Genomic DNA, 25,365 nt, shown 5'->3' on the forward strand with positions numbered 1-25,365 from the left:
TGGAAATTCTCTTGGAATTCCCCAGTGTTGCAGCCTCTTGAAAAATAATCCAATATTTTCCGAACACCCTCAAGCTTTCTTAAAGGATCCTATTCTAAGCTTAGAGAATTATATGAAACAAAGGTTAGATCGAAAAGAAAGGAAAATGTCTGTTTTAATCTACATTCTTCTCTGTGGAGGGAGTGTTGAAGAAAGCGTGCTGGAAACACCTTTACGAGACAGAACGCGGAAAGAAGAAGCACTGAGAATGTTAGGAGTCACAGATTCAACTTTAAGGAATTTTCAAACTTCTGTCTTTCATTACTACCATTTTTTGATGGTTTATGACAACATTGAAAGAAAATATAAATTTAGTCATAGCTCAGTTCAAGAGAGTTTATTTAAATGTCTCGTCAATTATTATCCACAAGAAATTATCAAGAGTTGTGATTTTGCTCTTCTAGAAAGGTTAACGACTTGTAAGAAACTGTCGTGGAATTCTATAGTAATCGTCGAAGATATTTTCCAGGATTTAATTAAACGATTGCTAGAAGTCCTACAGGAAAGATCAGTTACAGCCTTTCAAACACTTTCCCGTCTTCACATATGGGAAGACGAGGAGTTCGTATGTAAATGCAAAAGTAATCAACGTTTGCTGATTGGGCTGAAAGAAAATATCGATAGTCGTGGGCAATCAATGTTAGTTCATTTTTGTGTATCTGGTAACATTAGGTGGGTTAAGTATCTCTTGTTTTCAGCTTCAGAAGAACAAAGATATTTGTCCTTAAATGAAGCATGTGCACACAACCAGGGGGAAATTATTGACTTGCTGTTATCAACTAATGTTAAGTATAATTCAAAAACTTGTTTTTTCGCAGTGCAAAGTGGAAATTTAGATTTGCTGTTTCGCTTTACTGATAATGTAGACCTTACAGAAAGAACTTTATCAAATCAATGGAATAATATTGAATGCGGTCTTCTACATGAGATTTGCTTTTTTGGGCAGAATCACCTCATTGAGCCAGTTCTGGCACGCTACCCACAACTAATTGATGTTCGAGACAATGAAGGTGGAAACGCTCTGCATATCGTTGCGTATGCTGGAGACAAAACAATCTTTCAAGAGTTAATTCAGAGTGGTTGTGAGCCGTATAGTACAAGTGATACTGGTTCAACTGTTCTTAGCTATGCTTGTCAAAATGGAAAACTAGACATGGTCAAGTATATCTGTGAAAAGTATCCAGATTTGCTTTCTCCAGATCATGATGACAAAACAGGTATGACTCCATTACACTGGACAGCTCAATCAGGAAATATAGAATTGTATGAATACTTGATAGAAAAAGGTGTAAAGCAAACATTTCCTGACGGTCAAAGTACACCATTACATGAAGCTTGTAAGTTTGGAAGACTAAATATGTGTGAATACTTGGTCAATACTCATCCTCATTTACTAGACGTCAAAGACAATAATGGAGATAATGCCTTACACACTGCAGCGTGGGGAGGTAACATTGATTTACTCAATTTTCTGTTGGAGAAAGGTTTTGATGTCAAAACCAAAAGAAATGATGGGGGTACTGTGCTTCACTTATGCTGTATGAACGGAAAACTAGAGATGTGTAAGTACTTGGTCAATGCTTATCCTCATTTACTAGATGTCAAAGACAATAATGGAGAAAATGCCTTACATGATGCAGCCTGGGGAGGTAACATTGATTTACTCAATTTTCTGTTGGATAACAATTTTGATGTCAAAACCAAAAGAATTGATGGGAAAACTGTGCTTCACTTATGCTGTATGAACGGAGAACTAGAGATGTGTAAGTACTTGGTCAATGCTTATCCTCATTTACTAGATGTCAATGACAATAATGGAGAGAATGCCTTACATGATGCAGCGTGGGGTGGTAACATTGATTTACTCAATCTTCTGTTGAAGAAAGGCTTTGATGTCAAAACCAAAAGAAATGATGGGAAAACTGTGCTTCACCAGTGCTGTATAAACGGAGAACTAGAGATGTGTAAGTACTTGGTCAATACTCATCCTCATTTACTAGACGTCAAAGACAATAATGGAGATAATGCCTTACACACTGCAGCGTGGGGAGGTAACATTGATTTACTCAATTTTCTGTTGGAGAAAGGCTTCGATATTGAGACCAAAACAAATGATGGGAAAACTGTGCTTCATCAATGCTGTATGAACGGAAAACTAGAGATGTGTAAGTACTTGGTCAATACTTTTCCTCATTTACTAGATGTCAAAGACAATAATGGAGAGAATGCCTTACATGAGGCAGCCCGGGGAGATAACATTGATTTAGTCACCTTTCTGTCGGCTTGAAAAAGACAGGAAGTAGAAGTGATGAGGCAACTGTTAGCAACTTGTGTTGTATTAGTTGAAACTAGAAAAAATTTAATTCTTAAAGATCTTGTTTTCTTTATTCTTGATTTTGTAGACATTAGTCTTCAAAATTCAGCATTTTTTCAAATTGCCTAGTTAAGCAAATATTCCATATACAATTTGCTTCAATTCCGACGAGAAAGAAAGAAAGAAATTCCCCATTCCTCGATAAAATAAAAAAAAAAACATGATCATTTTTTTGAATATCCAGACTTTTTAGATCTATCATCGTTCCATTTTTGACCATTTAAAAAAACTTAATAATGTTGATTTTTTAAATAAGGCATTGTGCTGTACCCACTGCAACTGTTATAAAAAGGGAATTTTGTTAGTCGGAAGTTATTTTTGTACAGAGACCTAGACTGGTATTTCCTGTCGCTATCGTACGAAATGTATCGAGCATATCAGACAGGAAGGACAGACTAACAGAGACTACACTTTATTCATGATTTTGACGTATGTACATGTAGTAATACTAAAAACATTTTTTCTTTCATTCCAAAACCTGCCCGTCACTTCATCTTATACACTATATCTATTTTTTAATTTTAAGCAATGTTTAAAAAACCCAAAAAGGTTTATTAGATATTGTTATATGTGAATTCAAATTAGATACAAAATATTATAAATCAAAATTGACATGAACTTCTGCGATTTGGTGTACTGCATCACGTCAAGGCTGGTGATGTCATTTATGACGAGAGTTTTTCTTCCTTTACTTGGCAATATTGTTATCAAGTGTTGTTATTTTAAAACTGTATAAGTAGTTGGTAAAATAAATGAATTTGTTGTTACTTATGCATCATCGTGTGCTTATTTGATTTTTCTCATTCGTAATTTTATTAACCTCCCATTGAAAATTTTGTTACGGTGCACGTTTGTGAACTGAGGCTCTCCTTAAGATCATAATGTAGTCTAGCTCTTACTATTGTAATTAAGCGTATACATGTTTCTTATTGACATTTCTTATTGACGAGTGTTTTAATAAGAAAATTATTTTTTGTTGTACAACCATTTACGAGAGCTTTATATCGATTATATCCAAAAAGGTTGATACCTTTAATTTGGATTGAGATGATTTCAATGAATATGAATTGAATACATTTTTTCAGAAGCAACTTTTATAATATTCTGGAAAGTGGAAATACTACAATATTTAAGATAAGATGTAAAGTACAATTTTAATTTGTTATATATGTATATTGCATAGTGAACGGAATCATGAATATATAACATTTTATCATATAATAAAAATATTCATAACAAGATGTGTTTGTGAAACACTGATGCCCCCGTATGGCAATATAGCGAAGGTTAAGCTTTCTCAAATGCAGATCAAATATGTTGGTACCTAAAGTAAGGCCTTTTTCACAAGAAATACAAATGAGAAATATAAAACACTAGCATCACCTATTCAAGGGTTATGACCATGGTTAACATTTTTAAAGCAGGACAAACTCTGGGGTCAAGGTCAAAGGGTAAAGGTTGTTGGTTTCTAAAGAAAGGCCTTGTCTCACAGATTACATATGGGAAGTATGAAAGCGCTGGCCCTCACCGTTCAAAAGTTATGACCAAGCTAGGTTAAAGTTTGTAAAAAGAAGGTCAAACTCCAAGGTCAAAGGTTCTTGATATCCAATGAAAGGTCTTGTCACATGGATTACACATTTGAAATATGACAGCCCTAGCCATCGCCGTTCAAAAGTAATTACCAAGGTTAAAGTTTTTCATAAGTACAAAAATCTCCAAGGTCAAGTCAAAAGGTCAAAATTGTTGATTTCAAATGAAAGGTCTTGCCAATCAGAATTAAAATTTTGAATACAAAATTCCTAGTATCTACCGTTTAAAAATTAGGGTCAAAGTAAAAGTTTGGATTTTTTGTGTAAAAGTGGGTAAAAATCAAAGGTCAAGGTCAAATGGTCAAGGTTCTTGGTATAAAATGAAAGGTCTTGTCACAAGGAATACATATTTGAAGTATGAAAGCCTTAGTCCTAACCCTTTAAAAATTATGGTCAAGGTTGTATTTTTAGAGTAGTTCAAGGTTTTTGGTATCCTATGAAGCGTCTTTCACAAGAATTACATATGTTTAGTATATTAGCCCTAGCACTTTCTGTTTAAAAGTTATAGCTAAGGTTAAAGTTTTTTCAGAAGTACAAAAATCTCCAAGGTCAAGGTCAAAAGGTCAAGGTGGTTGGTATCAATTGAAAGGTCTTTTCACAAGCAATACATATGTCAAGTATTAATGTTCTGGCATATACTGTTCAATAGATATGGCCAAAGTAAATCTTCAAAATTTTTGTGTAAAATCGGGCCAAACTCCAAGGTCAAGGTCAAAAGGCCAAATTTAGTGGTACCCCAAAAAAGCTCTTGCCACAAGGAATACATATGTGAAGTATGAAAACCCTAGTCCTAACCCTTCAAAAATTATGGTCAAGGTTGTATTTTTAAAGTAGGTCAAACTCTAAGGTCAAGGTCAAAGGGTCAAGGTTCTTGGTATCCTATGAAGCGTCTTTTCACAAGGATTATATATGTGAAGTATTTATGCCATAGCACTTTCTGTTCAAAAGTTATAGCCAAGGTTAAGGTTTTTTTCATAAGTACAAAAATCTCCAAGGTCAAAAGGTCAAGGTTGTTGGTATCAAATGAAATGTCTTTCAACAAACAATACATATGTAAAGTATTAATATCCTGGTATATATTGTTCAAAAGATATGGTCAAAGTAAAAGTTCAATTTTTTTGTGTAAAAGTGGGTCAAACTCCAAGGTCAGGTCAAATTTGGTAGTACCCCAAAAAAGGTCTTGTCACAAGGAATACACTTGTGAAATATGAATGTCATAGCTCCACTAAATCAAAAGTTATGGGCAAGGTTAAAGTTTTTGCAGACAAACAGAGAGACAGAGAGACAGACAGACACAACAAAAACTATATGCCCCCGAAACTTCGTTTAGGGGGGCATAAAAATTATAGAGTATATTGACTAATTCATTAACCACACGAGGGAACTTGAGGTTTCCTCTGAGTCTGTTTGTTTGTAAAACAGTGAGGCCCCCATATGATAGCTTACATCGACGGTTGAAGTTTCTCAAATACTCCAAGGCCAAGATATCAAAAATGTTTTATTCAAAACAAAGGATTTGAGTCAATAAATATTCATGTACGTATACTTGAAATACTGTGAAATCACAAATTTTCGTGGGGGTTTAATTTTCGTTGTTTTCGAAGTATACAGAGACCCACGAATTCATGACCACCACGAAATGTAAAATGTTACATACATAAGTACTCATTAATTCTTGATCCACGAAATAAAATCCCCACGAACCAAGAAATTTTCCTCAAACCACGAAAATTTGACCCCACGAAAATATGTGATTTTACAGTATGAAAGCGCAAGTATACTGACCTTATTAACAGTTACCAAAAAGATTAAAGTTATTTCAAAATGAGTCAAGGTCAAGGTCATATGGTTGAATTTAGTGGTACTCAGACAAGACCTTGTTATAAGAAATAAACTAGTGAAAACCCTAGTACCAAACATTCAATAGTTATGGCCAAAGGTAGGTCAAACTCTAAGGTAAAGTTCAAGATATCTAAAGAAAGGTCTTGTCACACGAATACACCTGTGAAATATAGAAGCATTTGTCCTAACTGTTCAAAAGTTTTGACCAAGGTTAAAGTTTTCTTTTTAATTGGGTCATTTTTTACAGTCTAGGACATTTATATGTAAACCCATCTAAAGGTCTTGAATACACATGAAGAATGAAAACCCTAGCATTAACTGTTCAAAAGCTATGGCCAAGGATAAAGTTTGATAATTTTGTGCAAAAGTAGGTCGAACTCCAAGGTCAATAGGTACCCAGAAAGTCTTGTCACAAGGAATATAATGTGAAAATGAAAGCCAAAGCCCCACCTACTGAAACATTATAGGCAAGGTTAAAGTTTTTTGCAGATCGATAGACAGACAGGGCAAAAACTATTAATATATATATCCGATTCTTTGATTAGACGGGCTTAAAAAGTCCATATTAGAAAATATATACTTTTCAAAGAATAAATGTATTTTCACTATATAATCAATAGAGCCCCACCCTAACCCCTGACCCTGGGGCCATAAAATTCAGAATTTTGGTAGAGGCACTCTTGCTCATCATAACTATGAACTTGATTAATTTATTTAATACCCAGGAGCAGAGAAGAAGATTTTCAAAGAATTAATTACTGGGTAATGCATTTTCACTATATTATCAATAGAGCCCCACCCTAACACCAGAACCTCTGACCCTGGGGCCATGAATTTCACAATTTTGGTAGAGGACTCAATACTGATTACAATCATTTCAACATTTTGCCTGCTTGTTTTCCAGGAGTAAAGAAGATTTTTTTACGACTGCACTAATTTTAGTGGTTTTTGCCCCACCCCCAGGCCCCAGGGGGCAGGAACCATCAAATTTACAATTTTTGTTCCCCTTCACCATCAGATTGATTGATTGATTGTATATTGTTTAACGTCCCTCTTGAGAATTTTTCACTCATATGGAGACGTTACCGATGCCGGTGAAGGGCTTCAAATTTAGACCTATACTCGGCACTCAGGGCCATTGAGCAGTGAGGGTTCTTTATCGTGCCAACGCCTACCGTGACACGGGACCTACGTTTTTAAGGTCATATCCGAAAGACCCGTGACTTTCACTTCTAGTGCCGAGCGCTTGGCGAAGGAACAGTCACTACCTTTGTTTACGTCTTAGGTATGACGCGGCGCCGCGATCGAGAATCGAACCCGGGCCTCCCGATCACGAAGCGAACGCTCTACCACTAGGCTACCTTGACCGGTGTTCACCATCAGATGCTATATGCCAAAATTGGTTGGAATTTGTTTAGCGGTTTCAGCGAAAAAGCTGAAATGTTTAAATGTTAACGCACGATGGACAAAATGGATGGCAATACAATAGGTCACGTTAGGTGACCTAAAAATAATCGGAGAGGGCTACATCATTGCAGCTACTTTAAACATAAACATAAAGTAGGGCTTTTAAAGCAAAGTGTTATTCATTCTCTTTAATTTTAAAATAAAGATGTTACAGAATTTTACAGATTCAGGGAGTTTAAGTCAAAATTCCCAAGCATTTTAAATACATTGAGCATGTTAAACTGTAATTTATTACCAAATATTTTCTAATACAAAATAATGCAACAAAAAATTGTATTTGAATAAAAACAAAAACCTGACTCTTTATCTGTTATTACATTGTACATTATACAGAAATATAATGACAAACGAAAAATGCAATGTATCATGATCATATCTTATTCTGTCAAGAGAAGTGTACATCCTGCCATATGATGTCATTTCTTTGCAAAATGAAAAGTTGGTAAAAATGATGGTAGATTATTAATTGCAATATTAATTGCTTAAACATGTCAATATAAAGTATAAATAATCCACCTAGAGCACAGATCAGCCATAACATGAAGATGTTGTTTGAAGGTAGGACTACCAGTTTTTACAAGGATTCTTTCCCTAATCGGGAAGACGACAATTTCTTGCAGCTTTGTCCTTACATAACAGTCTGATAAACACACATAAAACAGCCTCGCAGGTTGGGGTCACATGATCACATCGGGTCACGTGATTGGTTGATCTTTGAAGCCACTATTTTTCCATATCCTCCCCTTCCTTCGTCATAATCTGTTCTGTATTCATCTCGGACCTGAAATTTAGAAAAAAAACAAATGGTATAATAAATATAATTAAAAACAATTTACTTTCAAGGAAAATAATAACTTCAGTTAATACCTTTTTGTAACTGGCATAATTTTACTATAAGAATGATTTATTCTTTTATTCAAATTTGATATGAAGACGGACAGGTTCTGTCACTTGACTAAAAACGCTTTAATTCCAGAACAATTCGTCAATTTGAGACAGATTTATCAAAGTTGGTTTTTAATTTGTTGAAATTTTACTACCTCTAACATATTGATACATTAAAACTTAATGGCCTGCAGCTGATAGAAATAGAAATGGCTTTGTTTATGTTGTATATAACAAACCCAATCATGGGTTCTGATACATTTAAAATTTTTACCTGTCCCCCACTTTTGCCCCTCCCGTGCTGCCGTCCTTCCTTAAAGTCGTGGTCCCAGTCCGTACGAATGATCCGGTCATCCAGCCTCGTTCCGTTGATGTACCTCATCGCATTCTCCGCATCCTCTCGTGTGTAGTATCTGGGTAGTTCAGGAAAAACTAATTTCCATAATCAGTCATTAATATACCTGGTAATTACGTGTATTTCAAAAATCAAAAGTATGAATCTTTTTTCAAATTATGATGTTTGATTGGTTGCATCCCTTTAGAATTAAAATTAATAATTGTTTCTACATCCATATTCATTGTACACAATATAAATTAGTGACATGATTTAATTTGTTTTAATTGACTTTCTGATCATTTAGACTTTAAAGAAGAACTTCAATACAGAGATTAGCAAAGTTCTGTTTTGTTTTTCTTTATATCTTTTTTATCACCAAAATTAACAAATATATTAATATTCAATTTTTCTCTGTCCATTTAAAAAACAAGATTTTAAAGTTCTTTAATTATAATAGGTTATGCAATTTTTAAGTTTTGAATTCTTTTTCTCTTTTTGAAAATTCTCAGACATAAAAGTAAATTGTGAATGTCCATCATATCAGCTGAAATATTTAGTTTATTATGGGGTATATCTTTAACAAATCAAAATGACTGTGTAACTACTTTTTTGAGAAAATGAACCCCATCATCACAAATCATGACAAGGAGAGAACCAACTATTATTTGCGACGACTTTATTTCGTGATTTACAAGGGATACATTAGTTTGTGACAATTATTTTTTGGGATCAAGCCTTTTTGAATCTGTTCTTAATAGACAAATACACTTTAAAGGTACTTGGACACAGATTTGAAGTTAATATTTTCTCAGAAAAACTGTATAATATCACGAATTATATATTTCAATAGCATTTCACACAAAAATTAATTAAAAATCTTATTTCATTTAAAGTTATTAAAACCTCAAAATTTTTGGCGGGTTTGATTGACACATCCTTGCACTTTCACAAATTTTAACTTTATTCTTAATCCTTCGGACAAGTGGCAATATTGTTGTGTGAAAGTGAGAAATATTAAAACTGAAACTTAAAAAATAATTTTGTTCAAGTAGAAATGTTAGAAAGCAAAACTCCTTCAAAAGTATCGTCATTCCGAGCTAAGTGTTGTGTGCAAATTGATCACACTTGTGTTATGTACACAGTTTTTGTAAACATGGCAAGAGCTCAGTTATTGTTGGTTGTTTACGGTTCACCGGGTGCGTTCAACTGTCGAAGTCTGCTCACCAAAACTGCACGGACTGAGAATATATTGTGTGTTTGTATTGCTTTCGAACATGTCTACTCTGAATTTTCTGGATTATAGTATTAATATTTTTTTCATTATACACAACGAGATTGCCACTTTTCCTAAGTATTAAGAGTAAAATTAAAATTTGTCAAGTGCAAGAATGTGTCAATCAAACCCGCCAAAAAATTTGAAATTTTGATGACTTTTAAATTTCATAAGATTTTTAATTAATTTTTGTGTGATAAGCTATTAAAATATATGTCTTAATATTATAGAGAAAAAATATACTTCAAATCTGTGTCCAAGTACCTTAAAGGACCTGTTCGCGGCGAGAAATAAGTAACGAGGCTCCTGCGAATTTCGTGAAAATTTCTCGCACGCGAATAAAAAATGGTTTACAGTATATGTGGTCTCTGCACTGCACTGGTTTGAGACAATGACTGAAATATATTGCTTTGATATTTTTTATGATAATTACTTACAAAATGAGTTTACTTGTCATTTATACATAAACATATAAGACATCAATACACAGAAAGATACTCCACAAAACAGAATCCACAAGGGGTTTTCTTAACCTTCGCAGCACAGTTAAGGTTACAAAAAGGAGGCGGAGCCTAATTTGTACGGGAAAAACTTGACTATGACATCATACACAATATACGTCATACAACATTTCTTTAAAATACCACAAAATGAGTTTGTCTGCTAATTTAACCAGTAAGAAATCATCAAACTACATAAAAACTTACTTCAGGGTGTTGTTTTGTGTTTAGTTAAATCCCACATAGCAAGTTTTAAACAAGTCACTGATCGCAATACACTGGTCAATATGACTTCATTTCTTACAACGTGACGTACTGACGTAGTTTGTATGCAGTGAGAGACAGATCAAGTAATATTTTCTCAACAAAATATGTATCCTGTAATTAAATAAAATATTATTTACAGATATTCTATGGGCCAATAACTTGAATTTAATGTCTTCTTCACTATTTTATTAATATATTTTCTGTAAATTACGTATTTAATTGACACTGTCGTATATTTGTATGCAAGTACATCGGAGGGTAATGTGGGGGGTCTTAATAAATCGATCTAGTGCAAGAACATACACTCTATGGATCAAAGTAAGCTTTTACATTTCAACTATAGAACTAAGAAGGTATCTGAAAAGTGCTGCGATCCTGATGAAAGCTTAAAAACTATTTAATTATATCAATATTTCATGCCGCTAACCAGCAAAAAATATAGCATTCGGTCATACAAGTATAATTTTAACAATGAAATTGCAGAATTTAGACAGGATCGCAGAACTTTTTAGAAACTACAATGTGTGTTGAAAATATTTATATACTAAACTTGGCAATTTAACTTGGTTATGCCCTTGCACTAGTGATATTTATACATGTATGTAACATCAATACTTCAAGTCAATGTGCTAAAATCGCGTGACTGCCGCATCACGTGACTTGTCTAAATATAAAATATTATCGTCATCAATATGTAATTATTAATCATAATTACAATTATCCGATATAAATAATGTACTAAAAATTATCGTCATCCCGATTAGAATACATTTTTAAATACAAAATTTAGTCGATATTTCCATTGCGCACCTTAACTGTACTGCGTTATCCAGCTCCATGACGATTCGCTTGATGCCGCCACATTTCCCAAACAACTCGTGGATCTGTTCCTCTGTGGTGTAGTACGAGAGATTCCCTACATATAATGTAGAGGACGTCAACAAAGCCTTCTCCTGGTCTGCCCGGCTCCCCTAAAATGTAAGTAAGTTACATTGTTTCTCTTTATTTCAAAGTAAAGTGTTAGAGATCAGCTGTAACAGGCTAGGGGCTGAGGTTTATGAATAGATTCTCTGGAAGTGGATCTTACAAAAAAAAATATTTCAAAGCGGCATTTTCGTCAATTTTGCCGGTAGCCGATCATTTTGAATTTGTCAATATTCCCGGTAGCCGATTCTTTGGAAAAACACTGAATGTATGTTTATTATTATATACTTATTTTCAGATGTAATAAATGAAATGTATAAATATTAATGAATACGAGGTCTATTAGAAAAGTTCGCAGACAAGTTCTTTTGAAAGCGCGCTATATCCATGCAACCGGTTAAACACTTGACCTTTTTGCAATAAATATACAAAGATTTTGTGTTTTCCAGTGATAACTAAAAATATACAGCTATATTATTTTGAGAAAAACATGCTTCACGGAGCATGCTATTTTTTCACATGTTTATATTATAGTGTTTTCTTTCATGAAAATAAAAATAAAATGCACATTTGTAGAGGAAAAATACGAATGCGTATTAGGGCCGCAGCAGTATTTTTTTTTTAATTTGTTTAAACAAATTAGAAATTTGATATAACAAATAAAGAATTTTATTATAATAGATTAATAATTTGTTATAACAGATTGATTATTTGATATAACAGATAAATAATTTGATATAACAGAGTAATAATTTGATATAACAGATTAATAATTTGATGTAACATATTAATAACCTGATATCAGATAAATAATTTGATATACAGATTAATGATTTGTTATATCAGATTACTAATTTGTTATACCAATTGATAAAACAAATTATTAGTTTGATATAGCAAATTATTAATTTGATAAAACAAATTTGTAATTTAATAAAACATTTGACAAAATTTGAAATATTTACAGATACTGTGGTTTCATCAATTTTCGTTGGCATCAATTTTCGTGGATTTTGTAAAACAGACAGTTTCGAGGATACGTAATTTCGTGGACAAAAGCATTGCCTGTACAAATGAATGTCATATTTCGTAATTCAATGAACATTTGAATTCGTTGATCTACTCAACAACGAAATCCACGAAAATTGGTGCTCAACGAATATTGATGAAACCACAGTATACGAAAGTCAGATCAAATCAATAATCTTAGTAAAGTTGAATTTCTAAAAATATTTTGCACTGTCCAAGTTTTTTAGCCAATAATAAGGCTTTAATGAGACTATTGAGAGCTTTTCCAGCAGGTCTTTTTTATTTTAAAAATTCCATGGATACAAAATAATTGAATGACACTTTAGGTATTTGATATTTAACTTTACCAAGAGATAGCCACTCGGGAATATTGTGGGTGTTTTTTTTTTCTTTCGTTTTCCTGGGAAGGTTGTTACGGAATCCATTTTTTTATTGATAATTTATCTGCAAATTCATTTTGGTCTATGTTGCCTTTGTTGCTCACAACTTTTTTCAACCATGGAGGTTCACCACGTGAACAGATCCAGGATTTTTTTCATATATGGAATTGGGATTAGGGTTTTAAAGATTTTATTCTTTATACATGTATATGAATTGTGTTGAACAGTAGGCATAAATGCCTGTCGAAAAGTAGTATTCAAAGTGGTTAGGTCGCATGTAAAGAAAGAATCCAGAGAGAGAGAGAGAGAGAGAGAAAGAAGGAGACTGAAAAAAGAAACAAAACAAAACACAAATAAAACAATATCATATATATTGTAAAATTAGGTTGCTTGCCTTAAATACGTTAAGGTCAAAATGAACGCTAAGGCTTTATCCAACTTCTTGTCAACTTTTTTCGGCAATAAAAAGACAGATTAACGTTTCGTTTAAAACATACTACGGAAAAATCACTTAATCTGACATAATAAAATGATCTGTTCAGTTCTAGCTAACGTGAATCTGAAAGCATGAAAATGTTCCTCTACTTCCTGTGAAATCTTTCAGATTACAATGTTCAACTCTCATGAGTACTTTCAGTACTTTGCTAAATCTTTGTTGTATCATTGTGGGTAATGATTATACAGTTATTTGTGTTTAAAAATTTCTCGTAAAAAAAGAATACATTTTGATGTAAACGAATTATACAAATTGAAAAACAATACGAGGGGTGATCAAAAAGTTCGCAAACTATCTCTATATCTACAAAACCACAATTCAGATTAGAATGAAATTGGGTACACATATAGCCATACACCAGGTCTATAAATAGCATATGCTGAATAATGTTTCTCTCCTTGTTTGTGACGTCACCATGTGAAAATGACGTCACTATTTAGGTCCCTTGTGACGAAAAATGGTTGTCTCAGTCGAACTCGTTCAACAAATGACTGTACAATTTATTGTAATATCTTAAAAAAATACCCTCTATAATATCATATAATAATTTGTACACAGTTAATTGAGATAAATGAGTTCCTATAAATTCAATTATTGATTGGATTAAACGTTTTAGTGAAGGAAGGCTGATGGTTAAAAATGATACTTGTCATCTTGTTAAGTGAAAGCAAGTTTGAAAAGATATGTCCACCTTGAATAAAGGTCTCTCCTGAGACAGAAGATTTGTGTTTTAATGGTCGCCATACTTATTTTTGGAAAGGATGTGTTGCCGAGTTATGACCATTTCTGACAAATTAACTGTTCTTGTCATAAAGATTAACTCACATGAAAAGAAATATAAAACTCGGAAAAATCTTTTAACTTTTGTGACAGAACGCTACGGAGGGCGTCGTGGTGGTTGAACAGTGGTTGATGTGCATTAAAATCAGGGAGGATTAATTTAAAATATAATCAACATTAAAACCAAATATTGTTTCTTGTATGGAAGTTATTCAATTAGTTTGCGAACTTTTTGATCATGCACCCCTCGTATTATTTACCGTTATTACAAGGTAATATCCGTATCAGCTCTCTTTAACATGTTTCCCTCCAGCAATTCCTTTATATATTGAGAAACAAACTACAAAAAATGTATTGAAGAATTAAAACAATTGAGATATACCTGTACATTTTGTAAAACTTGGATTCTCAATTATTTACACTTCATCGGGGACAGTAGTTTGTATTGCATGGTTTTTTTAATCAGCAAAATTGATTAGTTGGGTGATTCTTTATGCAAACAAAGGGTTTTGGCTTATCCTTTGTTCAGTTCAATCAAGATGGGACTATAAATGACGTTCATAAGGATTAACAAGACAGATATTCTGAAACTCAAAACACATCAAATAAATGTTCTTTGCTGTTTAAGTTTTTTTTATTTTCAATCGTCTTGTTGTATTCATTTAAAACATGCAAATAAATATCCCTTTATTACGCACGTATACTGTACGTATCATTGTGCAAGTAAACAAGAGAAAAACGCTATTTGATATGAAAAGGAAATGTTCAAGCGTATATTCAACATTTAATTAGAGTATTTAATTATACAAATAAATCGTTACATATATTATTATAATAGTTATGATCATAGAAATGAGTAACCGGTCGTGGTCCAATTGGAAATAAATAATCTTCTACGAAAAAGTTGTCCCCATCCCATCAGAATCAAATGATTATCCTTTAATCTTAGACTTTTTTTTTTGAAAACCAAGTTTAAATCCTTAGACGGGCAACTAGAAAAAAGATACTTTTGAAAACTTCATCTAGTAATGATAGCTTCTCAAGGAACACAAGTCATTTAAAGTAAATAGACGGATTTTCCGTGAAAAAAAGTTAAAGGTAAGACTTTATAAATAATTCAAGGTATATATTATATTAATCCTTGAGATTGCTATAGTTACGACATTAATTTTCTATGGTCAATGTAGTTTGACACTAATTTCATTAAAGTGAGGTCAAGGTCAAAGGAAATGCCTAGGTCAAAAACTGTTGATTCAGTTGAAAGGCTCTCATTAGTAAGTATCAGCATATGAAGGTGAAAAAATATAAATGGTTTCTTTATAACTGACTTAAACACAAATGGATAAAAGTGAAGTCAAGGTCAAATGAAAGATCAAGGTAAAAAATGATGATACACTTAAATTGCTTACATCAGTATGTATCAGTTTACAACGTTTGACACTGATTAAGAAAAAGTGAGGTCAAATGTCAAAGCAAAGGTCAAGGTCAAAACTGTTGATGCAGTTGCATATCTCTCAGCAATATGTATCACCATATGATGTTCGATAAAAATAGCTAGAAATGATATTTTTAATTAAAACTGACTTAAACACAATTTGATAAAAGTGAGGTCAAGGTCAAAATTGTTGATGCAGTTGAATTGGTTACATCAGTATATATCAGCATAAGAAGTTTGACACTGATTTAGGAAGAGTGGGGTCAAAGGTCAAAGGAAAGGTCAAGATCAAAAACGTTGATGCAGTTGAATTGCTCTTATCAATGTTTAGCAGCATATGAAGTTTGATAAAAATATCTTGAATGGTATCTTCAAAACTGAACGCAACATTAATTAAAGATAAGTGAGCTCACGGTCAAAGAAAAGGTCAAGGTCAAAAATGTTGATGCAGTTGAAAAGCTCTTATCAGTATGTATCAACAAGCATCTTGAATGGTATTGTATAAAACTAAGCTTAACACTAATTTAAGACAAGAGACCCGTGGGCATTATAGGTCACCTGAGCATTATGCAACAACTTTCCAGTGATTGAATTTGATTCGTGTTTTAAGCCAGATGCTATGGCATTCACAATTTTCAAAAAAGCACCATTGATTATCATAACTATACACTTATCAGTTGCTTAGTTTAGTTACTACACATAAGCAGGGTAGGGGAACAAAAAATGCATTTCAATTAATCAGTAATATTCAGCAATCATCAGTAGTGCCCCTACCACACATGAACTCCTGACCCTTAGGCCTAGATCCAAACATTGCACAATTATTGATAAGGCATACTTGCTAATAAAAAAAATTGATTAGTACCAAGGAGCAGATTTCAAATAATGCATTCATTTTCAGTATATAAGTACAGCCCCCCTCTAAGGTACCCCTGACCCTAGAGGCCTTGAAGTTCACAATTCTGCAAGTTAGGGCTCTTGCTCATCATAAATATAGGTAGTTCATCTGCTTAATACCCAGGAGCAGAGAAGAAAATTTTCAAAGATTTAATGTATTTTCACTATATAATCAATAGAGCCCTGCCCTAACACCAGAACCCCTGACCCTGGGGCCATGAAATTCACAATTTCGGAAGAGGCATTCTTGCTCATCATAACTATGCTATTAGTTAGTTTATTTAATACCTAGAAGCAGAAAAGAAAATTTACAAAGAATCCATGTATTTTCAATTTATAATCAATAGAGCACCACCCTAACACCAGAACCCCTGACCCTGCGGCCATAAAATTCATAATTTTGGAGGAGGCATTCTTGCTCATCATAACTATGCAATAAGTTAGTTTATTTGATACCTAGGAGCAGAGACGAAAATTTTCAAAGAATCCATGTATTTTCACTAGTATATAATCGATAGAGCCCTGTCCTAACACCAGAACCCCTGACCCTGGGGCCAAAAAATTCACAATTGTGGTAGAGGCACTCTTGCTCATCATCACTGTGCACTTAGTTAGTTTATCTAATACTTAGAAGCAGAGAAGAAGATTTTCAAAGAATTCATGTATTTTTACTATATAATCAATAGAGTCCCGCCTTAACACCAGAATCCCTGACCCTGGTGCCATAAAAGTAACAATTTTGGTAGAGGCACTCTTGATCATCATCACTATGTACTTAGTTAGTTTATTTAATACCTAGGAGCAGAGAAGAAGATTTTCAAAGTATTCATGTATTTTCACTGTATAATCAATAGAGCCCCGCCCTAAAACCAGAACCCCTGATCCTGGGGCCATAAATTCACAATTTTGGAAGACGCATTCTTGTTCAACATAACTATACACTTAGTTCATTTAATATCTAAGAGCAGAGAAGAAAATTTTCAAAAATTTAATGCATTTCCACAATTTAATCAATAGAGCCCCGCCCTAACACCAGAACCCCTGACCCTGGGGCCATAAAAATCACAATTTTGGAGGAGGCATTTTTGCTCATCATCACTATGCACTTAGTTTAATTAATACCTAGAAGCAGAGAGGAAAATTTTCAAAGAATGCATGACATGTATTTTCACTAGTTTATAATCATTACAGCCCCGTCCTAACATCAGAACCCCTGACCCTGGGGCCATAAAATTCACCATTTTGGTAGAGGCACTCTTGTTCATTATCACTACGCACTTAGTTAGTTTATCTAATACCTAGAAGCAGAGTAGAAGATTTTCAAAGAATTCATGTATTTTTACCACATAATCAATAGAGCCCCGCCCTAACACCAGAACCCCTGACCCTGGGGTCATAAAATTCTCAATTTTGGTAGAGGCACTCTTGCTCATCATAATTAAGTACTTAGTTGGTTTATTCCATACCCAGGACCAGAGAAGAAGATTTTTCAAAGAAATAATGCATTTTTAATATAAAATTATTTAGCCCCGCTCTAGCACTAGAACCTCTGACCCCAGGGCCATGAATTTCACAATTTTGGTAGAGGATTCAATGCTTATTACAATTTTGCAAACAGTTTGACTGCTTGTTGTTCAGGAGTAAAGAAGAATATTTTTAAAGATAGCATTAATTTTAGAGGTTTTGGTCCCATATCCCTCAAGCCCCAGGCGGGGGCGGGGGGGGGGGGGGAGGGGGGGGAGCAGGGATCATGAAATTCATAATTTTCGTTCCCCATCACCCATACATGTTTTATGCCAAATTTGGTTGAAATTGGTTCAGTGGTTGCAGAGAAGAAGCTGAGAATGTTCAAATATTAACGCACAACGCACAACGCACGACGACGGACGAAAACGGATAGCAATAGGTCACCTGAGTTTACTCAGGTGACCTAAAATGTGAGGTCAAGGTCAAAGGAAATGTCAAGGTATGAGGTTAAAAAATGTTGATGCAGTTGCATAGCTCTCATCAATATCTATCAGCATAATAACATGAATAAGTTTGATGAAAATATCTTGGAGATGTTTCTTTGGAACTTAGCTTTGAACAGAGCTAAACGCGAAAGACAGACGGAAGGAGGGAAGGATAGAAGGAGGGAAGACGGATATATGACAAATACTATATGCCCTGGCCATATTCATGGCGGGGCATAAAAAAACTATTGAAATATAAAAGCCCTAGCACGAAGTATTCAAAAGTAATGACCAAGGATAATGTTTTCCAAGGGTAGGTGAAATTCCAAGAAAAAGATCAAGCTTAAGATATCCAAAGAAAGTTCTTGTCGCAAGGAATACACCTGTGAAATATGAAAGCCCTAGTCTAACTGTTCAAAAGTTATATCCAAGGTTCAATTTTTTTTTTCATAATCTTGTCATTTTCTAAGGTCAAATATATTTATACCCATGCAAAGGTCTCGAACACAGAATGAAATCCCTAGCATCAACTGTTCAAGGTACTTGGACACAGATTTAAAGTCAATATTTCCTCTGTAATATTACGACTTATATATTTTAATAGCAATTCACACAAAAATTAATAAAAAAAATTTTATTTCATTTAATCCTTAGGAAAAGTGGCAATCTTGTTGTGTATTAATTAATGAGAGATATTAAAACTTTTATCCAGAAAAATAATTTTATTCAGAGTAGAGATGTTAGAAAGCAAAACACCTTCACAAGTATCGTCATTCCGAACTAAGAGTTGCGTACAGGATTTAGCAAACGAGCACACTCGTGTTATGTACACAGTTTTTGTAAACAGGACACGAGTTATGTTTTTGTTTATGTGTACAATTCACCGGGTGCGTTCTTAATCGTACATCGTAAATCCCCGGTCGACAGTATATCCATGTATGGTATGTAGAAATAATTAGCCCCGTAACAATACTTCAATATACAATGATGTATGAATATGTTGATATTGTACGTACTACTTTATCCTTATATTGGAGTTGCAACTCCAATATAAGGATAAAGTAGTACGTACAATATCAACATATTCATACATCATTGTATATTGAAGTATTGTTACGGGGCTAATTATTTCTACATACCATACATGGATATACTGTCGACCAGGGACAGGTCGACATTTGACAGTTGACACTTCCCTTGTGTTCTAGTGTCGACCGGGGACAGGTCGACGGTTGACAGTTGACACTTCCCTTGTGTTCTAGAGTCAACTGGGGACACTAACCCTAATCATGGCTATAAATTTTAGACTAACCCTAATCACAGCTATTAATGCGAAACTAACCCTAATTACAGCTATTAGAGTCAACTTGGGACACTAACCCTAATCATGGCTATAAATTTTAGACTAACCCTAATCACAGCTATTAATGCGAAACTAACCCTAATTACAGCTATTAATGCGAAACTTACCCTAATCACAGCTATTAATGCGAAACTTACCCTAATCACAGCTATTAATGCGAAGCTAACCCTAATTACAGCTATTAATGCGAGACTAAACCTAATTACAGCTATTATTGTGACATTAACCCTAATCACACTTATTAATGCGAGACTAACCCTAATTACAGCTATTAATGCGAGACTAACCCCAATTACAGCTATTAATGCGAGACTAACCCTAATCACAGCTTTTTTTTGCAAAAATAACCTTAATCACAGCTATGTATACGAAACTAACCCTATTCACAGTTATGTATGTGTGACTAACCAACTGTCAACTGTCCCCGGTCGACAGTAGAAATGTTTAAGTGTCAACTGTCCCCGGTCGACAGTAGAAATGGTTGTGTCAACTGTCAACTGTCCCCGGTCGACAGTAGAACCGAATCACTACTTCTATATATACAAGCTTCCGCATAGGGACTACATACCCTTATATTGGAGTTACCAAAACTGCACGGACTGACAGTATATTGTGTGTTTTGCTTTCGAACATGTCTACTCTGAATTTTCTGGATTACAGTATTAATATTTATACACAACGAGATTGCAACTTTTCCTAAGGATTAAGAATAAAATTAATTTGTAAAATTGCAAGGATGTGTCAATCAAACCCGCCAAAAAATTTGAAATTTTAATATCTTTTAAATGAAATAAGATTTTTCATAAATTTTTGTGTGAAATGGTATTAAAATATATAAGTCGTAATATTATAGAGAAAATAATAATTTCAAATCTGTGTCCAAGTACCTTTCAAAAGCTATGACTAAGGATAAAATTCGATAAATTTTTTTGGCAAAAATTGGTAAAACTCCAAGGTCCAGAGGTAAAATTTAATTGGTATCCAGAATTTAAGGTTTGTTACAAGGAATATAATAAATGTTAAAAATGAAAGCCATGGCCCCACCAACTCAAAAATTATGGACAAGGTTAAAGTTTTTGCAGACACAGACTGATGGATAAGGCAAAAACTATACAAAAAAACTTGTTTAGTATGAACACATAAATTGCGAATTACAGATATAGCAAAGTTATCTTGGATCCCCAGCTGTATAGATTTAACAAATATCTTATACAGATATTATATCGAATTACTTATATAGGGAATCAATTAATTTCTTAGTTTTAAGTCCCTGTGACTTTGTTACAACTGAGTTTTACTGTATATCCCCGAATCTTTGATTACGGGGGCATAAAAAGTCAATATTAGCAAATTGCTATGTAAAAGATAATAGAACATGTGTTTAGTCTTTTCTCTTTTATACGTCAACTCATTCTGTTACGCAGGTAAAAACAGAGAACCATTTTCCCCACCTAAAGCTGAACACAATTCGTAAAAAGAATTTGTCCGTCATATTTGTCCAAGCTCTCGCTTTATCCGCAGATCCCTGTAAATACAGCGAATCACTTAGTCACTCAGTGTAAAGAATTGTAACCGGTGTATATGGACATATCCTGCAGGAAATTAAGATACCAGGGACACCTACAACAGTTGCACAGGCCAGTGCAGTATACCTTCGAACATAAATACCGGGATATATGCATAAGTGTAATAAAATGTTAACAAAGGTAATGCAAGAATAAAGTAAACTATGGCTACAGAAAAACACATCTGCAAATCAAATTGATATTTATACTCTTTAATTTCAAAATAAAGAAGAGGCCCATGTGCTACATAGCTCACCTGAGCACTGTGGCTAGAGTGGTTAGAAATTGGTTTATTATTGAAAAGTTTAAATCCAAAAGTAGTCCCATGACTGATCATAATTGAACAAACTTGAATCTACACTACCTAAGGATGCTTCAATATAAATATGATCAATTATGGCTAAGCTATTCTTGAGAAGAAGATTTTCAAAGTATTTTCCTATATATTTCTATGTAAAACTTTGATCGGCCATTGTGGCCCCGCCCTACCCCCAGGGGGCATGATTTGAACAAATTTGAATCTGCACTACCTAAGGATGCTTCCATATAAATATGATCAATTATGGCTAAGCTATTCTTGAGAAGAAGATTTTTAAAGAATTTTCCTATATATTTCTATGTAAAACTTTGATCGGCCATTGTGGCCCCGCCCTACCCCCAGGGGGCATGATTTGAACAAATTTGAATCTGCACTAACTAAGAATGCTTCCATATAAATATGATCAATTATGGCTAAGCTATTCTTGAGAAGAAGATTTTTAAAGCATTTTCCTATATATTTCTATGTAAAACTTTGGTCGGCCATTGAGGCCCCACTCTACCCCCCGGGGTCATAATTTGAACAAACTTGAGCCTACACTACCTGAGGATGCTTCCATATAAATATGATCAATTAGGGATTGGCTATTTTTGAGAAGAAGATTTTAAAAGAATTTTCTATATATTTCTATGTAAAAGATTGGTCTGCCATTGTGGCCCCGCCCTACCCCCGGGGTACATGTTTTGAACAAACTTGAATCTACACTACCTGAAGATTTTACCCCATAAGTTTCATCTTTCCTGGCACAATGGTTCTTGAGAAGAAGATTTTTAAAACATACCACCAAATTTTCATTAATTCCCAATTATCTCCCCTTGAATGAGGGCATGGCCCTTCATTCCTTTGGTTGAAATTGGCCAAGCGGTTCTTGAGAAGAAGTCGAAAATGTGAAAAGTTTACAGACAGACAGAGGGACAGACGGACAGCTAGACAGACAGACGCCGGACAAAAAGTGATCAGAAAAGCTCACTTGAGCCTTCGGCTCAGGTGAGCTAAACAGATACAGAATTTTACAGATTTAAGGAGTTTAAGACAAAATTCCCTAGCAATTTATACATTAAGCATGTTTAACTGTAATTTATAAAATATTATCAATTATTTTCTTAATGCACATAAAATAATGCAGCAGGGAATTTGTATTTAAATAAAAACAAAACCCTGACTCTGAAAGTAGTATTACTTGATACAAAAATAACAATCGAAAAAAAGCAACAAATCATGATCATGACTTAGAACAGATGTGTACATCATGCCATATGAAGTCATTTCTTTGCAAAATGAAAAGTTGGTAAAAATGATGGTGGATTATTAACTGCAATATTAATTGCTTAAAAATATCAATACAAAGTATAAATAATCCATCTAGAGCACAGATCATCCATAACATGAAGTTGTTGTTTGAAGGTAGGACTAGCAGTTTTTACGAGGATTCTTTCCCTAATCGGGAAAGGGACTGTTTCTTGCAGCCTTGTCCTTAATTAACACTCTGATAAACACACATAAAAACAGCCTCACAGGTTGGGATCACATGATCACATGGGGTCACGTGATTGGTTGATCTTTGAAGCCACTATTTTTCCATATCCTCCCCTTCCTTCGTCATAATCTGTTCTGTATTCATCTCGGACCTGAAATTTAGAAAAAAAACATAAGGTATAATCAGATAATAAATATAAAAACAATTTACTTTCAAGGAAAATAATAACTTCACTTACTAGCCTTTTTGAAACTGGCATAACTTTACTATAAGAATGATTTATTTTTTAATTCAAATTTGATGGACAAGTTCTGTCACTTGACTTATAACGCTTTAATATCAGAACAATTTGTCCATTTGAGACAGATTTATCAAAGTTGTTTTTAAATTTGTGGAAATTTTCACACCTCCAACATATCAATACACTTAATGGCCTGCAGCTGATAGAAATGGAAATGGCTTTGTTTATTTTGTACGTAACAAACCTTTTTCTTCTTTCTTGGGTTCTGGGTTCTGATACATTTAAAATTTTTACCTGTCCCCCACTTTTGCCCCTCCCGCACTGCCGTCCCTCCTTAAAGCCGTGGTCCCAGTCTGTACGAATGATCCGGTCGTCCAGCCTCGTTCCGTTGATGTACCTCATGGCATTCTCCGCATCCTCTCGTGTGTAGTATCTGGGTAGTTCAGGAAAAACTAATTTCTATAATCAGTCATTAATATACCTGGTAATTATTTCAAAATTAAAAGTATGAATCTTTTTTAAATTATGATGTTTGATTGGTTGTATCCCTTTAGAATTAAAATCAATAATTGTTTCTACATCCATATTCATTGTACACAATATAAATTAGTGACATGATTTAATTTGTTTTAATTGACTTTCTGATCATTTAGATTTTAAAGAAGAACTTCAATACAGAGATAAGCAGAGTTCTGTTTTGTTTTTCTTTATATCTTTTTTATCACCAAAATTAACAAATATATTAATATTCAATTTTTCTCTGTCCATTTTTAAAAAAAAAAAAGAATTTAAAGTTCTTTTAGTTATAATATGTTATGCAATTTTTTAAGTTTTGAATTTTTTTTTTCTTTTTGAAAATTCTCATAAAAGTAAAATGTGAATGTCAATCATATCAGCTGAAATATTCAGTCTATTGTGGGGTATATCTTTAACAAATGTTGAACAAATCAAAATGACTGTGTAATTACTCTTTTGAGAAAATGAACCCAATCACCACAAACCATGACAAGGAGAGAACCTACTATTATTTGCGACAAATTTATTTCGTGATTTACCAGGAAAAATTAGTTTGTGACAATTATTTTTTGCGATCAAACCTTTTTGGGTCTGTTCTTAATAGACACATACACTTTAAGGACCGGTTTACGGCGAGAAATAAGTGACGAGGTTCTTGCGAACTTCGTGAAAATTTCTCGCACGCGAATAAAAGTTGGTTTACATGTGGTCTCTGCACTGCACTGGTTAGAGAAGATGACTGAAATATAATAGCTTTGATTTTTTTTTTTATGATAATCACTTACAAAATGAGTTTACTTGTCATTTATACATAAACATATAAGACATCAAAACACAGAAGGATACTCCACAAAGCAGAATCCACAGGGAGTTTTCTTGACCTTATCCAGCCCCATGACGATTCGCTTGATGTCGCCACATTTCCCAAACAACTCATGGATCTGTTCCTCTGTCGTGTAGTACGAGAGATTCCCTACATATAACGTGGAGGACGTCAACAAAGCTTTCTCCTGGTCCGCTCGGCTCCCCTAAAATTAAATATAATAAACGTATATACTAGTATAAGATCAAATGAGAGGTTTTCTAGAAAGTCATTCATATAAAGAGGAGGATCAGGGCTTACTCCTGCTCAGCAAAGCTGTCTTGAAAATATTGAGCATTTATAATATTTGAATATATACATGATAGTTTTGCAACATATGACTTTAGGAGTAGAGTAGTATTGAGGAATTGTGATCAATATTAAATATTTACATCCACTGAATATTTTCTCCTTTATTTCTTAAGAAAACCCATTGCCATTTATCAGTGCATGAACATCACTTTGCCCATAACTTAATAGACGTTACATGGTAACTGCAGAACTACTTCCTTGCAGGGCAAAATGGTATATTTTGGTGATGTGACATAAAAGTAAT

General features: G+C 33.8%; 2 protein-coding genes across 3 annotated transcripts; one reads left to right on the top strand and one right to left on the bottom strand.

Moving 5' to 3' along the window:
• The first annotated feature begins 145 nt into the window (after positions 1 to 145).
• On the top strand, positions 146 to 2,326 carry LOC134246252 (putative ankyrin repeat protein RF_0381). The gene is made up of 2 exons (XM_062728585.1): positions 146 to 604; positions 986 to 2,326. Exons 1-2 carry the CDS (start codon positions 146 to 148, stop codon positions 2,324 to 2,326), a joined length of 1,800 nt encoding a protein of 599 aa, XP_062584569.1.
• Positions 2,327 to 7,424: 5,098 nt separating this feature from the next.
• On the bottom strand, positions 7,425 to 24,981 carry LOC134246251 (nuclear cap-binding protein subunit 2-like). Of its 2 annotated transcripts, none has more exons than XM_062728584.1 (3): positions 24,794 to 24,981; positions 8,471 to 8,609; positions 7,425 to 8,092 (listed from the first exon to the last, which is right to left on the bottom strand). In XM_062728584.1, exons 1-3 carry the CDS (start codon positions 24,841 to 24,843, stop codon positions 7,997 to 7,999), a joined length of 285 nt encoding a protein of 94 aa, XP_062584568.1. In that variant the 5' UTR covers positions 24,844 to 24,981; the 3' UTR covers positions 7,425 to 7,996. The 2 variants fall into 2 exon arrangements, with proteins under 2 accessions (XP_062584568.1, XP_062584567.1); XM_062728583.1 differs by lacking the exons at positions 7,425 to 8,092; positions 8,471 to 8,609 and adding exons at positions 21,634 to 23,341; positions 23,726 to 23,864.
• Between the last annotated feature and the right edge of the window lie 384 nt (positions 24,982 to 25,365).

The sequence above is a fragment of the Saccostrea cucullata genome, unplaced genomic scaffold, assembly GCF_032062105.1.
Source record: "Saccostrea cucullata isolate Sc308-1 unplaced genomic scaffold, CSIRO_AGI_Scuc_v1 ctg8892, whole genome shotgun sequence".
NCBI lineage: Eukaryota > Metazoa > Mollusca > Bivalvia > Ostreida > Ostreidae > Saccostrea > Saccostrea cuccullata.

Bases quoted from the DNA above. Each gene is read 5' to 3' on its own strand.
- LOC134246252 (XM_062728585.1), top strand. From the start codon at position 146: ATGTCTGTTTTAATCTACATTCTTCTCTGTGGAGGGAGTGTTGAAGAA. The intron at 605-985 runs GTATGTAAATGC...TTTTTTGGGCAG, and splicing joins TATGGGAAGACGAGGAGTTC to AATCACCTCATTGAGCCAGT.
- LOC134246251 (XM_062728584.1), bottom strand. From the start codon at position 24,843: ATGGGGCTGGATAAGGTCAAGAAAACTCCCTGTGGATTCTGCTTTGTG. The intron at 8,610-24,793 runs GTATCCTTCTGT...TGAACTACCCAG, and splicing joins TGTGGATTCTGCTTTGTGGA to ATACTACACACGAGAGGATG. The intron at 8,093-8,470 runs GTAAAAATTTTA...TCTAAATTTCAG, and splicing joins GGGGCAAAAGTGGGGGACAG to GTCCGAGATGAATACAGAAC.